Source organism: Schistocerca americana, chromosome X, assembly GCF_021461395.2.
Source record: "Schistocerca americana isolate TAMUIC-IGC-003095 chromosome X, iqSchAmer2.1, whole genome shotgun sequence".
In the NCBI taxonomy this organism is placed as follows: domain Eukaryota; kingdom Metazoa; phylum Arthropoda; class Insecta; order Orthoptera; family Acrididae; genus Schistocerca; species Schistocerca americana.
Window position 1 is genome coordinate 431,216,263 of NC_060130.1, and position 18,118 is coordinate 431,234,380.

The 18,118-nt window shown below is 46.4% G+C and overlaps 1 protein-coding gene across 2 annotated transcripts in view; it reads left to right on the plus strand.

Annotated features, from left to right (window-relative positions):
• LOC124554994 (importin-9) overlaps positions 1-18,118 on the plus strand; it is a 169,903-nt gene that overhangs the window by 87,004 nt on the left and 64,781 nt on the right. For both annotated transcript variants that reach the window (XM_047128735.1, XM_047128734.1), the window contains exons 9-10: positions 7,860-8,109; positions 8,414-8,561. In XM_047128735.1, coding sequence (XP_046984691.1) covers positions 7,860-8,109; positions 8,414-8,561 — 398 coding nt within the window. The remainder of the gene's footprint in view (positions 1-7,859; positions 8,110-8,413; positions 8,562-18,118) is intronic.

Below are 18,118 nucleotides of genomic sequence, written 5' to 3' on the forward strand. Positions count from 1 at the left end.
GCTAGCTACAAGCTCTGCGTCTGAGGATGGGGTCGAGATTTTGGCGTCCGCTGACAACCTAGAGCCCGCCAGACCCTCAGACACAATGCATATAGACTGCTCAGGCAATAGGTTGGTGGCAGCAGTTGACTCTGAGGTGTAAATTGCCTCATTGAATGTTCCATGCCTTCACAGTCTAAGATGTCATCCTCCAGTGGAATTGCGGCAGTTTCTTACACCGCCTGGCTAAGCTTTACACTTGCTATCTGCATCGCCCTCCAGGAAACGAGGTTCCCGGCAATGCGGTCGCCTGTCCTATGCGGTTATAAGGGATATTACAGGATCCATAGCGACTCTTAAGTGTCAGATGGAGTTTGCGTTTATGTCCAAAACTCTGTCTTTAGTGAACATGTGCCCCTTCAAACCCCTCTTGAAGCTGTGGCTGTCGGAATACGGACGATGCAGGAAATAACTGTCTGCAATGCATGTATTCCTCCAGATGGTACAGTGCCTCTGAATGTATAAGCTACACTGATCGATCAACTTCCTAAACCTTTCCTACTTCTGGGAGATGTTAACGCTCATAACACTTTGTGGGGTGGCACTGTGATTACTGGCCGATGCAGAGATGTCGAAAATTTACTGTCTCAGTTCGACCTCTGCTTCTTAAATACTGGGGCCGCCACACATTTCCGTGTGGCCAATGGTAGTTACTCAGTCTTTGATATATCAATTTGCAGCCCAGGACTTCTCCCATCTATCCACTGGAGAGCACATGACGACCTGTGTGGTAGTGACCGCTTTCCCATCTTCCGGTCACTGCCGCGGCATTAGGCCCATGGACACCTGCCCATATGGGGTTTAAACAAGTCGGACTGGGAAATTTTGGGCTCTGCTGTCACTGTTAAATCTCCCCCACACGGTAACATCAATGCGATGGTTGAACAGGTGACTACAATTGTTTCTGTGGCAGGAAAGGCGATCCATCACTCTTTAGGGTGCCCGAGGCATAAGGCAGTCCCTTGGTGGTAGCTGGAAGTTGCTGAAGAAATTAATAAGTGTCAGCGAGCTCTAAAGTGATGTAAGTGCCACTTTTGCCTGGAGTGCCACATAGCTTTTAAATGGCTCCGTGCCCATGTTTGCTACATTATCAAACAAAGGAAAAAAGAGTGTTAAGAGGGAGATGTCTCCACCATTGGGTGCAACACGTCACCTTCCCAAGTCTGGGCAAAACCAAATGTCTTTCCGGGTACCAGGCCCCAACAGCTGTCCCCCGTGTTACCATAAATGACGAGCTATGTACAGATGCAAACGCGATTGCTGAGCGCTATGCTAGAGCCTCTGTGTCGGAGAACTACCCCACAGCCTTTCTCACCCTCCAATAGTGGATGGAAAGGGAAGTCCTCTCATTCACTACATGCCACAGTGAACCCTATAACACCCCATTTACAGAGTGGGAGCTCCTCAGCGCACTTGCACATTGCCCCGACACAGCTCCTGGGTGTGATCGCATCCACAACCAGATGATTTAAACATCTCTTATCTGACTACAAGCGACATCTTCTCATCTTCAACCAAATCTGGCACGATTGCATCTTCCCATCCCAGTGGCAGGAGAGCACCATCTTTCTGGTGCTCAAACCCGGTAAAAACCCACTTGATGTCAATAGCTGTTGGCCCACCAGCCTCACCAACATTCCTTATAAGCTGCTGGAACGTATGGTATTTCAGCTGTTGGGTTCGGTCGCGGAGTCATATGGCTTGCTGGCTCCATGTCAGGGTGGCTTCTGCCAAGGTCGCTCTACCACAAATAAACTTGTCTATAGAGTCTGCCATCCGAACAGCCTTTTCCAGACGACAACACCTGATTGCCGTCTTTTTTGACTTACTTAAAGCATACGGCACAACTTGGCGACTTCACATGCTTGCCACATTGTGTGAGTGGGGTCTCCGGGAACCACTCCAGATTTTTATCCAAAACCTCCTGTCACTGTGTATTTTCTATGTCCAAGTTGGTGACTCCCATAGTTCCAGCCATATCCAGGAGAATGGAGTCCCACAGTGCTCTATATTGAGTGTCTCACTATTTTTAGTGGCCATTAACGGTCTAGCAGCAGCTGTAGGGACATCTGTCCCACCTTCTCTGTATGCAGACAACATCTGCATTTTGTACTGCTGCTCCAGTGCTGCTGTTGCTGAGCGTCGCCTCCAGGGAGCCATCCACAAGGCACAGTCAGGGGCTCTAGCTCACGGCTTCTAGTTTTCAGCCACAAAGTTGTGTGTCGTGCACTTCTGTCAGTGTCGTACCGTTCGTCCAGAACCTGCACCTCACGTTAATGATGATCCACTCACTGTAGTGGAGACACACAAATTCCTAGGGCTGGTTTTCGACGCTCCACTGACTTGGCTCCCTCATCTTTGTCAGCTTAAACAGAAGTGCTGGCAGCACCTCAATGCCCTCCATTGCCTGAGCAACACCAATTGGGGAGCAGATCGCTGTACGCTGCTGCAGCTCTACAGAGCCCTTATCCAATCCCGAATTGACTATGGGAGTGTGGTGTATGGTTCGGCATCTCCTTCAGCATAGCATTTACTTGACCCTGTGCACCACTGTGGGGTCTGATTAGCGACAGGAGCTTTTAGGCGAGTCCGGTGACCAGTGTACTGGTGGAGGCTGGTGTCCCTCCACTGCAGATCAGACTTGGGCAACTGCTCGCCAGTTACACAGCACACAGTCATAGTTCCCCTGAGCATCCGAATTACTGTCTCCTTTTCCGGCCCGCTACAGTCCATCTCCGCGTCGGGGCTAACGATTGCGGTTCGCGTGTGGTCCCTTCTCTCTGATCTGGAGTCCTTTCCCTTTACTACCTCTACTTGCGGTCTGTTCACATATGCCTCCATGGTGTACGCCTTGTCTGCAGCTTTGCCTGGACCTTTCGCATGGCCCTAAAGACTCCATTAACCCTGCAGCTCTCCGCTGTCGCTTCTTCTTGATTGTTGAAGTGTTCTGGGGCTCTGAAGTGGTTTACACTCATGGCTCAATGGCTGGGTTACACTCATGGCTCAATGGCTGATGGTCGCATAGGCTTCGCATATGTTAATGGAGGACATATTGAGTAGAACTCCTTGCCAGTTGACTGTAGTGTTTCCACTGCAGAGCTGGTGGCCATATCTCGTGCTCTTGAGTATACCAGCTTATGCCCTGGGAAGTCATTTCTCGTGTGTACTGACTGAGCAGCCTACGAACTGTCAACCAGTGCTACCCTCACCACCCTGTGGTAGACTCCATTCAGGAGTCCATCTATGCCCTGGAACAGTCCCGCCGCTCCGTGGTGTTTGTGTGGACCCCAGGACACGTCGGAATCCTCGGCAGCGAACTTGCTGACAGGCTGGCGAATAGGTGATGTGGAAACCACTTCTGGAGATAGACATCTCCGAAGTTGACCTGCATTCTGTCTTGCACCCCAAGGTTTTCCGGCTTTGGGAGACAGAATGGCATAACAGCATGCACAACATACTGCGTGTGACTGAGGAGGCTATGAATGGGTGGAAGTCTTCCATGTAGGCCCCTCGTAGGGAATCAGTTGTCCTCTGCTGGCTCCATGTTGGCCATACGTGGCCAATGCATGGTAACCTACTCCGTTGCGAGGACCCACCTCAGTGTCGCTGTGGATCCGAAATGACAGTCGTCCACCTCTTGCTGGAATGCCCAGTTTTAGCCGCTCTGCGGTAGACTTTTAACTTTCTCAGCACCCTGCCTTCGGTGTTGGGCAAATATGCCTCCACAGCAGCTTTAGTTTTACGTATTATCTGTGAGAGTGGGTTTTATATTTCTATGTTGATTTTAGCGCATGTGCTTTGTCACTGTGTCCTCCACCCTAGTGCTTTTAGGGTGGAGGTTTTAATGTCTTGCAGACTGGCTAGCTTTCCCTTTTTCTCCTCATGATTGGCCAGCCACTGTAATTGGATTTCATGCTTTAATCTTTTGTTTCTAGCATCTCTCTGTTGTTTTCTTATCCCCTTTTGTTCCTTTTAGTGTTTGTTGCCTTCCCTTCATTCTTGTGGCTTTTCCTTTCTTTCCGTTTTGTGTTATGTGTTTCATCCGTTTTATTCTCACGCTTGTGGTATTGTTTTGTTAGGATCAAGGGACCAATGACCTCTTAGTTTGGTCCCTTCTGCCCTCTTTTAAACAAACAAACAAACAAAAACAAACCAACCAATCAGATTGTTCCACTCCTCAGTGGCTATTTGGCGTAGATCCCTCAGTGGCTGCTGGGTCACGTCGTCCATGAACAGCCCTTTTCAATCTATGCCAGGCATGCTTGATAGGGTAGAACATGCTGGCCACTCTAGTCGAGTGATGTCACTTCCTGAAGGAAGTCATTCACAAGATGTGCACGATGGGGTTGTGAATTGTCATCCATGAAGACCAATGCTTCGCCATTATGCTGCCGATATGGTTGCACTATTGATCGGAGGATGGCATTCAGGTATCATACAGCCGTTACAGTGCCTTTCATGACCACCAGTGGCGTACATCGGCCCCATATAGTGCCACCCCAAAACAGTGGGGAACCTCCACCTTGCTGCACTCGTTGGACAGTGTCTTTAAGGTGTTAAGCCTGACCAGGTTCCCTCCAAACATGTCTCCGATGATTGTCTGGTTGAAGGCATATGCAACACTCACTCATTGGTGAAGAGAACGTGTTGCCAATCCTGAGCGGTCCATTCGGCATGTTGTTGGGCCCATCTGTACCGCGCTGCATGGTGTCGTGGTTACAAAGGTGGGCTTCGTCATGGTCGTCGGGAGTGCACTTCGCTCGCCACCATGCAGCCTATTGTGCACAGTTTGAGTCAACACAACATCCTGTGGCTGCACAAAAAGCATTATTCAACATGGTGGCTTTGCTGTCAGTGTTCCTCTGAGCCATAATCTGTAGGTAGCGGTCATCCACTGCAGTAGTAGCCCTTGGGTGGCCTGAGCAAGGCATGTCATCCGCAGTTCCTGTCTCTCTGTATCTCCTCCACGTCCGAACACCATCGCTTTTTTTCGCTCAGATGCCTGGACACTTCCCTTGTTCGGAGCTCTTCCTGGCACAAAGTAACAAAGCGTGTGCGATCGAACTGCGTTATTGACTGTCTAGGCATGGTTGAACTACAGGCAACACGAGCCTTGTACCTCCTTCGTGGTGGAATGACTGGAACGGAACAGCTGTCGGACCCCCTTCCCTCTGTTGCTGCTCATGCATGGTTGTTTACATCTTTATGTGGATTTAGTGACATCTCTGAACAGTCAAAGGGAGTGTGTCTGTGATAAAATATCCACAGTCAAATCTGTCTTCCTAAGTTCTAGGAACTGGGGTGATGCAAAACTTTTTTTGATGTGTGTGTATATGGAAGTGAAACATTAGCGATGAACAGTTTAAGACTAGAAAAGAATAGAAGCTTTCGAAGTATGGTGCTACAGAAGAATGCTGAAGATTAGAGAGGTAGATAACATAGTTAATGAGGTACTGAATAGAAATGGGAGCAAAGAAATTTATGGTACAACCTGATAAGAAGAAGGGAATCGTTGGTTTATACACTCTGAGATACCAAGGGATCACCAATTTATTACTGGAGGGAAGTTTGTGTGTGTGTGTGTGTGTGTGTGTGTGTGTGTGTGTGTGTGTGTGTGTGTGCGCGTGTGCGTGTGGGGGGGGGGGGGGGTTAAATCATAGACGGAGACAAATAGAATAATACAGTGAGAAGATTCAGAAAGATGTAGGTTGAAGTAGTTAGAGATGGAGGCTTGCAAAGGATAGAGCAGCGTAGAGAGCTGCATCAAACCAATCTTTGGACTGAAAACTGCATCAGCTCCATTTATTTCATACCCAGTACCTCAGTTACTCATTTCAAGTAGGTCAGTTAAAGTAAAGAGAATGTACTAACCATAGATTCATTAGGTGTAGATTAAAAACAAGATGCCAACTTGCAAAAGAACTCCTCATACAGGAAATAAGAAATGTAGATCATGAATTACTTTTAGAAGGAAGGGTATACTGTACTAAACAAAGTTCAGCATCTTTGGTTCTTTTGTATCATTCGTTATTTAACAAAGGTTTTTTTATGTGAACACACTGCTGTTTCGAGTATGCAGAAGGCAAGAGAGAAATCTTGTGTGGAAAGGACAACTATAATGGATCAGGAAAGAGGTTTGCAGAAAAAATTACAGAAACAAAGCAAAATATGCCAAATTAAACTATTCTTGGAGGGAAATTGAGAAACGAAACTTGTTGGGTTGATGACGCTTTTTCAGTTAATTTATTGTATGATAAGTTGGAAAATTACACATGTTTGAAGATTTTGTAAAGTGTCTGTAGCTTGAGATACATAAGAAACATCTAGTTAAAAACCAAAATTCTGGAAATAATTTCTGATGAATTGCGTATATCCAGTCAGGATACGAAGAAAGGAAAGGCACTTGACAATGACAATTTAAAGGAAATAAATTATAGCTAAAAGAGTAGTAGTATAAAAGTAACATGCAAAATTATTTGCATACCAAATGTGAAATTGAACAGTAATTGGAATTACAGGAACTTAGTAGAGCAAGTTTGAAATTACACTGGAAATTCACTTTCAACAAGACCTTAATGCATAAATGACCTACTGAAAAAAGTTGTGCAAATTAACAATAAAGTTGTTTCACTTTGACTCCTTCTGTGTAAGGCATCTGAAGAAAACAGCTGGATGTACAGTAAAAGAAATAAACATAACAGTGAAAATCCCCTTGGGTTGTTTTGGGCTGTGGAATAGTCTTCATAACTAAGTTTCCAATGTTGAAAATAGAAAGTTTACAGTTAGTGTATATTATCAGTCCCTCTCCATGGTATATGAAACTTCAGTGCAAAAATGCCATTAAAAATGGAAGGTTTCTCAGCAAGTAACGAAGAAATGCATGATGGGAATTTTGAGAAGAGAAGGCGAAGAATAAATCAAGAATTAAACTGGGTATAAGATAAACAATTACACAATCTTTAAGTAAATAATTATTTTTTGGGGAGTGTTTAAAAATCTCCTACTCCCCGTGTTTAAATGTGTATGCAGTGGTTAGAAAGTATGTATTGCAGTCCTTCTTAGTGTACTCCGATTGACTCCCATAGTCAAAAGATGAAATTTTGTATCATCCCTTACTGAGGACACTGATCACAATTTTTGTAAAAAGTGATGGTAAATGAATGAGTGGATTATCATTTTTAAGCTGTCTTTTTTAGTAATAGGGTAGCTGTTACTCCTTTGATTAAACCTGTAAATGAAACAATTGAAAATCCAGGATGGAATGTAACAGTACGACGAAAAAGAAAGTTGCTACTCACCATATAGTGGAGATGCTGAGTCACAAATAGACACAACAAAAAGACTGCCAGAAAGTGAGCTTTCAACCAATGATGTCTTTGTCTAAAATTGCGTGTGCCCCCCCTCTGCCCCCCCCCCCCCCCCACACACACCACACACACACACACACACACACACACACACACACACACACACACACAGAGAGAGAGAGAGAGAGAGAGAGAGAGAGAGAGAGAGAGAGAGAGAGAGACCCCTTGTTGGCTGAAAGCTCACTTTCTGACAGTATTTTTGCTGTGCCTATCTGCAACACAGTATCTCTGCTATGTGGTGAGTAGCAATTATCCTTCTCATAATATTGCAAACTTGAAAATGGTTTGAATTCAGAGTTCTACTTACATAAGAATTTCCTGTGTTGTAGGGTGAAATGCAAATTCAACATTGCTGTAGTTTACTTTCCGTTATGCAAGCTATCAGCTACTGGTACCTTTCCTTTTGTTTTATTGCAGTCTGTGAGTTTAATATTTCTTGTTGCAATTTTCTAGTCAATATTTGAAGAATTTGAAGCCAAAAGTATTGGAGCACTGAGTCATGCTATGACCAAACATTTACAAGCATTGGAGACTGAAAGAAATACGGACAGTTCCAGCTGGTGGAAAAGCCATGAGGCTTGCATGTGTGCATTGGAAGTAGCTCATGAAACGGTCATGGAGCAACTGGAACATGGTGAAGAGTTGCATTTTGACTTCAGTGGGTTCTTACAAAATGTTGTTGTTGCTGATATGAATCAAACTGGTAAGTTCATTAACATAGTTTAACATTTCAAAATCTTGGCACTTTCGTTTTGTCGGAGTTGCTTTTATAGCCTATGTTCACAAAGCATCACCAGGTACTCGTTTCACCTTGATCACTCTCTATCACCACCACAATAAAAAGTTAGTGCCTTTTTCAGGGCTATCAAAGAACCTCATTAAAACTGTACATCAGTAGCACCTATTCCTCTTTGAACACAACTGTGTATAATAGTAAATTGTTTGTTACCATTTGCTTTATGGTGACACATAAGCCAAGGTCTTATGAAGACTGCTTATTTCTTTAGGTTCTCCGTACCTGCTGGGGCGGTGCCTGTGTGTTGGAAGTTCGTATGCCAAATTGATGTCACCAACTCTGCTTGAGCAGTTCTTACAAGCTACTGTCAGTGGTTTACAGGCTAACCAGGCACATCAAATAAGAATATCTGCTGTCAGGTAAGTTATAAATATGTGTAGCTGTGTCCTTTGTCATGTCTAGCTGTCTAATGCTTGACATACTAAAGGTGATTATTACATGTCTTGAGTGTTAACTGTGTATGACACTTAACTATCTGAACATTGCAGTGATCGCATGCCACTGCAAGTTTTGTAATTGTACCTGCTTGAACACAGCAAAAATAACATTTCTGGACACTGCCAGAGGGTGATTCAGCTGGCAAACATCACCTCCTCTTTAAATATACAGGTACAACATAGTTCTTCGGGTTTTGGTGGTCACCCGGTTCCAAAATATGGCTTTGTTGGTTATTGATACTGTTATAGTGCACAGAGCTGGTGCCAGATACTTCGTAGATGTGTGTCATTGGGTTCAAATCAGGTGAATTTGGTGGTAAAATCATCATGTGTTCTCCATCATGCTCCCCATCCATTGTTGCTCCATTTTGACCTTGACACACAGTTGTCTTCCTGGAAGAAGCCATCACTGTTGAGGAAGCCTTTAAGTGTAAAGGCAGTCAGGTAGTCCTCTATAATGTTCGTAGTGTCCACAGCTGTTATTGTGCCTTTGTTTGCTACCGCAGGTCCTATGGAAGACTTGGGAACATACCCCAATAGCGTAAAACTGCCCCCATTAGCCTGTCTATGGCGAGGTGCAGCTTTTCACTTGGATGACAGTGTCTGAACACTACCATTGACCTGGTGCAACAAGAAACAAGACTCATCCAGTGAGGTGATAAGTTTCCAATGACTCAGTCAGATATCCGATCCCATGCTCACTGTAGTCGTAATTGACCATTTTGTGGGGTAATCGTTGGAACACCCAGGCTATCTGTTGCAGGGCCCCATGTTGAACAATTTGTGCTGAACAGTGTGCTCCAAAACACTTAGATGTGCACCAGCATTGTACTGTCATAAGATCTTTCACAATCGTCACTCATACGGCTTTATGGAGTGAGCAAGCCTCAGACTTCCATGTTCTGTTATGAGATGTGGACGTTGAATATCTTGTTACTTATTCACAATTTCACTGTTGTTGACCACTCACAGTAGCACACATATAGCCAGCTTCATCCAAAGGAAGCTGCAAATAAGCATCATGAAGATCAGTCTTGGAAATGAAATGAACTACATAAAGTTTGTCCATGAGTACTTCAAGCCATGGATTTACACTGTTGCATTGAAGTCTTCACATAATCAAACCTGCCTGAAGGTTCCCTTATTATGACTAAGGTGAAGCCCACTGGCTGGCTATTACAGGGGAAATCACATGTTCTGCCAAGATAAGAGTTCTGATCTGATAGTGTGAGGGATGGGCCATGCTTGGCAAGACGGTTGGGGTGTGTGTGTGTGTGTGTGTGTGTGTGTGTGTGTGTGTGTGTGTGTGTGTGTGTGTGTGTGTTTTCTTTCATGGTAATGTGAACCTCAAAGTTAGTAAATTTGCCTTGGTCATCTTGAAAGTCACTAAATTCACAACACAATTCAGCTACCTTGTCCATAGGCACAAGAGTGTTCAGAGAGAACATTGTCTTGAATGTGCAAACCAAACAAATCAAAAGAATCCATGCCAAATCTGTTCATCAAAGTATTTGTCCAGCACAGCTTGTAATTCTCACAAGGAATGCTTTGAGGGTGGGACGTGGGGTAAAGTTCGCAGGCAAGCCTGCACAGTGACACATACTATTGCAAGAAAATAAGATTGCTTGTTCTTACTTTCAATGTGATGTGCTGAGCTGTACTCCATACTTGAACCATTCCTTGTGTGTTGTCAAAAGCACCTAATGGTGGTGTGGAAACAGGTGCTACTGGCTGTGGCTGTGCTGCGGGGCTGCATGGGGTAGCCATGCGGTCCAAGGTGTCGTCACGGTCTGTGTGACTCCCCCTGTCAAAGGTTCGAGTCCTTTCTCTGGCATGGGCATGGGTGTTGTCCTTTCCATAAGTTTAAGTTAGATTAAGTAGTCCGCAAGCTTAGGGACTGATGACCTCAGCAGTTTGGTCCTGTAAGACCTTACCATAAATTTCCAAATTGTGCTGCGGGAAGTGACTGTGAGCAGTCTTGTCATTTCCGTCAAGAATCTGCCTCTGCTGTGTCTGAAACTGAACAGTCTGTGTAATGAACAGTTCTTGTGGAGAACTATCCATGGTAACTAAACGCAAAAGTTAAAATGTAAAGTGTCCAGAGTTACTCAAAGACTGAATTAACACCAGAAAAGTAAAAATACAGGCAAGTGCAGGCCAAAGTTGGAACACCTGTGGGTAGTCTCATTGCCAGTTGTCCATCCAGGACCAGATGCCTAGTAATAAGTGGCCAGATGCCTAGTAATAAGTGGGTGCTAATACAGAGCAAAATAATTAGAAGCACACAAAATATGTAGGAAAGATTGTTTACTTAGCTTTCTTATGCAAGTGTAAATGGTATTGGACACTAGTCTGTTACACAGGCACATTCATCATAAACAATCTTACTGTGTCAAACTAGTAACCCCACAAAGGCTCAAGAGTGAACGCCACAATTAGATTTGCTGGTGTCATTGTGGCATATTCTCAAACCAGCTCAGTGATGACACTACTTGGGCGTGCAGCAAAGGGTGAGGCTATGATCCAGTAGTGGATTGGCGAGACAGTCCCTTGTTACTGCCAACCTCTGGTCATAGAGTGCATGATGTGGTGAAAAGTAAACTATACCTGTGTATTTAACTGTTAAGATGAGTGTCTACTAAATTACTCAAGAGCCAAGTAGAGTTATTTTCTCTTTGCAGGGCTTTGTTAGTACATCCTAAGTTACTTGTGGCTGCTTTTTTTTTTTTTTTTTCCTAAGTCTTATATCAATTCTTACACAGTATATGGCTAGGGACTGCTTATTGTGAGTGGACACAGAGAATTGGCTGCTGTCTGTAAAAAGCTGGAAGCTGCATTAGCTGTAACATTGGTTTCAATTACTTTTCTGCTTAACAACGGAAATATAATTTTTGCATTCCAAGCATTAGTAAATTGAGACATAATCATGAAATAAATGTGTGTGTGGAAGAAGAAGAAGAAGAAGAAGAAGAAGAAGAAGAAGAAGAAACAGCTGAATCTCACTGATTCAGTGCTGTAAGCTACCATTTCATCATAAAGAAATACTTTCAAATCTTCAGCTTATATTGCTGAAATCAAAAGTGTATATTTCTGTTGTCTGTTCTTATTACAATAGGCACTTTCCTTGACACAACAGTTTTGCATCGGGGTCTAGTGATTTGTACTTATCACAATTCACTCTACTTCCAATGCATGAATATTTTTGTAAATGCAGCTTTTGCTTCAAAAGTGTGTGTTGAAGATCCTTGCTATTTGTAGCAGCAATAGTGGAATTGATTTATTCTGGGTTGGGAACTGTTTTATTACTTCTGATGTTTGCAGAAGAGATAATGTTTCCTCTTCAGCTGTATTGTTGGCCTATATAGTTGCTTGAGAGAGAACTTACAGATCATCATTAATAATTTTCCTGGTCATGCTGTTTTAATAGGGGGTGACTTCAACATGCCAGGCATAGATTGGAAGAGTCGTGCTATAAAAACTTGAGACCGGGATTCACCCCCACTGAGAGTCCAGGGGTCAGAATAGGCCCGAGGTATTGCTGCCTGACGTAAGAGGCTACCAAAAGGAATTTCACACGTCACGACCTTTATATGATGGTCCTCTGTAGGGTTTGACCTCCATTTTTCAAAATTTTCCTGAGGAGCAAGCCAACTGGGAAGGACGCCTTACATGGTGCATCGTGTCCATCGTGCATAGAGATCTTTAGTCCACTTTCTCATCATCGCATTCCAGTCCTGCCCGTTCTCCATCTCATGTGCAAGGACACCTTTCTGGGTGAGTTTTCCACCATGCACTATGCAGTGTCGCTATATGTGTCGATAATGACCATGGATTTTTTTGCATCTGATATCCAGCGTGATAGCCAGTCCGTTGTGGTGGTGCCACCATGTACCCTGTAGGTACATCATGACGATGAAACATCAGTTTTTTGTTGAGCATTTAGAGGACAAGTTTGGGGAGGTGGAAGGCTTGTCCAAAATGAGATCTGGGTCAGTCTTGATCAAAACAGCATCCTCTGCCCAGTCACGGACATGACTCGCTTGCAACAAGCCGGGGGATGTCTGTAACCATCACGGCCCAGAAGAGCTAAAATGTGGTCCAGGGTATCATATTTCTCAGGGAACTTCTTTTGCAGTCTGACAATGAGCTGAGCGACAATTTAGAGTGGCGAGGTGTACATTTCGTCTGCTGTGTCCACCGGGTTCCGATGGATAATCATGTCGCCACTGGTTCCTTCATCTTGACTTTTAGAGGGTGATACATTAACTGAGAAGGTAAAGTTGATGGTCTACCACTGTGACGTCAAGTCCTATATCCCTTCCCCGATGCGGTGCTTTAAGTACTGGAAGTCTTCCTGCTGTACTTCCAGCATCACAAGTCAAGATTGTGGACACCCATCACATCCCAATACTCCATGTGCCCCCCTCTCATCTGTGTCAGCTGCGGAGACCACCATTCACCTTGCTTGCCAGGCTGCCGGATTCTCCAGAAAGAAAAGAAAATCATGTAGTAAAAGACCCTGAACTGAGTGACCTACACTGAGGCTAAGAGAAAATTTGAACCCATACATCAAGTACATAGGACATTTTATTACGCTGCCACTACAACAGTTCTGGCACCATCAGCTCTGCCAACCCGTCACCTCTCAGAGCCAGAAGACTACACCTGCCCCCTTGATGGAGGGGGGAGGGGGCGGGCATTTCTCTCCCACCACCTACTTCGGGAGCAACACCCCCCCCCCCTTACCCCCCCTCTGCCCCCAACCCTCGGGGACGTCCGTCCCCCACTTCTTAGACGGATAAGCGTAAGTCGTCTTCAGCTTCTCTCGCTAGGAAGGGGTCCCTTGGGTCACTCTCTGCCCAGGTTTTTGCTAGTGGGAAAGATGACACCCGCCAGTGGCTGAAGAACTCAAAAGCAGCTGGTTGTAGGGCTTCACACTCATCCTCAGTCCTGGAGGCTGAGCCAGTGAAGTCCTCCCAGTCAGGGAAACCCAAGGAGGGGAGAGAGAGAGAGAGAGAGAGAGAGAGAGAGAGAGAGAGAGAGAGAGAGAAGACTGCTAAGACCAAAGAAGTTGTGGTGGCACACACCACTGCAACCTACAAGCTCTGCGTCTGAGGATGGGGTGGAAATTCTGGTATCTGTTCAGGACCTAGATCTTGCCAGACCCTCGGACACAATGGATATAGCCTGCTCAGGCAATAAGTTGGGAGCAGCAGGTGACCCTGAGGTGTGAACTGCCTCATTGTATGTTCCATGCCTTCCCAGTCTCAGGATGACGTCATCCTCCAGTGGAATTGCAGTGGTTTTTTCCACTACCTGGCTGAGCTACAGCAACTGTCAAGCTTTACACCTGCTGTCTGCATTGCCCTCCAGGAAACTAGGTTCCCGGCAATGCGGACACCTGCCCTATGCGGTTACAAAGGATATTAGGAACCGTAGCGACTATAATAAAGTGTCAGGTGGAGTTTGCGTTTATGTTCTAAGTTCAGTCTGTAGTGAACCTGTGCCACTTCAAACCCTGCTCAAAGGTGTGGCTCTCAGAATAAGGAAGACCCAGGAAATAACTGTCTGCCATGTATATCTTCCTTCAGAGGGTGCAGTACCCCTGAATGTAGTAGCTGCACTGATTGATCAACTCCCTAAACCTTTCCTGCTTCTGGGAGATTTTAATGCCCATAGTCCCTTGTGAATTGGTACCATGCTTACTGGCCGAGGCAGAGATGTCGAAACTTTACTGTCTCAATTCGACCTCTGCCTGTTACATACCCGGGGCTGTGACACATCTCTGTGTGGCTCGTGGTAGTTGCTCGGCCATTGAGTTATCAGTTTGCAGCCCAGGACTTCTCCCATCTATCCACTGGAGAGCACATGACGACCTGTGGGGTAGTGACCACTTTCCCATCTTCTGGTCACTGCCCCGGCATTGGGCCAATGGACGCCTGCTCATATGGGCTTTAAACAAGTCGGACTGGGAAACTTCGACCTCTGCAGTCACTGTTGAATCTCCCGCACACGGTAACATCAATGTGGTGGTTGATCAGGTGACTACAATTGTTTCTGCAGCAGGAATCACGTTCCCTCGCTCTTTAGGGTGCCCAAGGCGTAAGGAAGTCCCTTGCTGGTCGCCGAAGTTGCTGAGGCAATTAGAGCATCAGCTAGCTCTGCAGCGACACAAGTGGTACCCTTCCCTAGAGCATGTAATAGCCTTTAAATGGCTCCATGCCAGTGTTTGTCAACTTATCAATTGACAGAAGCAGGAGTGTTGGTAGAGATACATCTCTACCATTGGCTGCCATATGTCACCTTCCCAAGTCTGGACAAAGATCAAACGTCTTTTCAGGTACCAGACCCCAAAAGGTGTTCCCGGTGTTAACATAAATGGCGTGTTATCTACCGACGGAAACGCAATTGCCGAGCACTTAGCTGAGCACTTTGCTCGAGCCTCTGCGTTGGAGAATTAACCCCCAGCCTTTGGCACTCTCAAACGGCGGCTGGAAGGGAATGTCCTCTCATTCACTACACGCCACAGTGAATCCTATAATGCCCCATTTACAGAATGGGAGCTCCTCAGTGCCCTTGCACATTGCCCCGATACAGCTCCTGGGCCTGATCAGATCCACAGCCAGATGATTAAACATCTCTCATCTGACTACAAGCGACATCTTCTCATCTTTAACCAACTCTGGCATGATTGCATCTTTGCATCGCAGTGGCGGGAGAGCACCATCTTTCCGGTGCTCAGACCTGATAAACCCCACTTCATGTAGATATCTATCGACCCATCAGCCTTACCAACATTCTTTGAAAGCTGCTGGAATGTATGGTATGTCGGCAGTTGGGTTGGGTGTTGGAGTCACATGGCCTACTGGCTCCATGTTAGGGCGGCTTCTGCCAGGGTCGCTCACCACTGATAATCTTGTCACTTGAGTCTGCCATCCGAGCAGCATTTTACAGGCAGCAACACGTGGTTACCGTCTTTTTTTACTTACATAAAGCATATGACACAACCATGTGACACCCCCCAGGGGATCCACAACTTTTTTGTGGATATGTGCGTAGCGAGCACGGGACCCCGAGCTAATGTGGCCTTCCTTCCTTTCCGGGCTGCATACTTTCCCTTCCTGCATCCTTCCCCATCCCCCATCTTCACCCCCCCCCCCCCCCCTCACCACTGGCTCTTTCCTTCCCTTTCTCCCCCTCTGGGAGTATGGTTTGTGCCTACGTCCGGAGACGGACGCTTGTAAATGTACCGCATTCTTCGCCTTCCTTGTTTGTATGTCTTCATCCTTCTCTTTTCCTTACCTCTTCTCTCTACCCTTTTCTCCGCTGCGGCGTTTGAGACCCCTCTTCTTTCCTTTCTCTTTCTTCCTGCCTGTGCGTGTCTGAAGGCCGACCCACGCACTTCCACACGTAGCCGGTGACGGGGTAACGCGTAATTCCCCGCCCCGGGTAGACAGGTAGGACACGTACGTACCCCCTGGTAACGGCCAGGCCCATTGAGGGGTGATTACCCAAGCTGATACCTTTCGAAAGTGCCGATTGGTCCCTCCGTCCGTTTGTCGGGAGGTGTGACCTTAGGTGTGAACAATCACCTAAGGCGGGAGTGCCCTCAGAGAGGCCCCCCACAAGGGAGGAGCGCGCCATCGGAGACGCCGGTAATAGTGGGGGATTCGTCCGTAATGGTTTCCTCACCTTCCACTATGTCTGCTCACAAACGTAAGTTCACTGAGTCTCAGCCACAGATGGTTCTTCCATCGTTGCCACAGTTCCTTGTTGTTTCTCGGTCTGACGAAGGTCACGACTTTTCCACGGTCAACCCTTTCATTATTCAGAAAGGTGTCGACGCAATTGCGGGTCCTGTAAAGTCTTGTTCCAGATTACGGAATGGCACCCTGTTGTTAGAAACAGTCAGTGCCCTCCAGGCACAAAAATTGCTGTGTACCTCACTACTACACACCTTCCCTGTCCGGGTGGAACCGCACCGTGCTTTAAATTCCTCGCGTGGAGTCGTTCATACACGCTCCCTCGATGGATTGTCTGACGAAGAAATTCAGCACTACCTGTCTGACCAGGGCGTAACGGCTGTTCGTAGGGTTATGAAAAGGGTTGACACGAACATCATGCCAACATGCACTGTCTTCTTGACATTTGACAAAGTTCAGCTCCCATCGAAAATCAAAGCGGGCTACGAGATAATTTCCGTTCGCCCTTACGTCCCAAACCCTACGCGTTGCTATCGGTATCAGCGGTTCAATCACACCAGCCAGTCCTGTTCCAATCCGGCCAAATGTGTTACATGTGGCAAGGATGCCCATGAGGGTGCTTGTCCACCTCCATCCCCTCGCTGCATCAACTGCATGGGTGACCATGCTCCTTCCTCTCGAGATTGTCCCGTTTTTAAGGACGAAATGCTCATCCAGGAAATTAGAATAAAGGAAAAGGTGTCGACCTTTGCTGCTCGAAAATTATTCGCCAGTCGACAGCCCACTGTGCCTCAGAAAGGAAAATACAGCACTGTCCTTGCTTCTCCTCGGCCAACAAAGGAGGTGGCCACGCAGACTTGCGACCTCACCTTTAGTGCCACGGTCGTCAGATCGGCCAGCGCAAAGATCGCCCGTTCAACCTCACCACTTTCGCCTGCCCACTCCCTGGCTCACCCTTCGTCGGGTTCTGCTAAATCTCGAGCCCAAAAGTCAGACACCAAGACTTCGAAAAAAGAGCATACTCGTGAAGAGTTTTTACGTACGGCAACTTCCCAACCATCGGTTCCTCCTTCCTCTAAACATCATACTTCCAAGAAGGCTACAAAGAAACCCAGTTCCTCTCCTTCTCCAAGGCGTGTCCCATCTACAGCACCACCTGGCGGCAATTGCCCCGGCCATCTTCTGTGTCGCCAAGGCGCACTGCTGGCGGCCGATCGACCGAAGGCAGAAGATCCTGATCCATAGGTTGGTCAGGAGCACCTCCTGCCCAACCTATGGATCAGGATCTTCTGCCTTCGGCTGAATGCCATTCCATGCTGTCGGTCGCAAGCTCAGAGCAGTCGTTGAGTTGACAGCAACCTTGGTCACATTCCTCCATTTTCCGTTCACCGTATGTCCATTATCCATTGGAATATCCTCGGTATTCGAGCCAATCGGGATGAATTGTCGGTCCTCATACGATCCTACTCGCCGGTCGTCTTCAGGAAACAAAGCTGCGTCCCCATGACTGCTTTGTTCTCCCTCATTTTCAGTCCATCTGATATGATCTCCCCTCTGTTGAAGGCACTCCAGCACATCGGAGGACTCATGATTCTTCTCCATGAAACTCTCCATTATCACCCAATCCATTTAACACTTCCTTCCAAGCTGTCGCCGTCCGTCTTTCCCTTTCCGGATACACGTTCTCTCTTTGTACTGTATACATTCCATCGTCCACACCAATGGCACGAGCTGATCTCCTTCATCTCCTTGGTCAGCTTCCAACCCCCATATTTG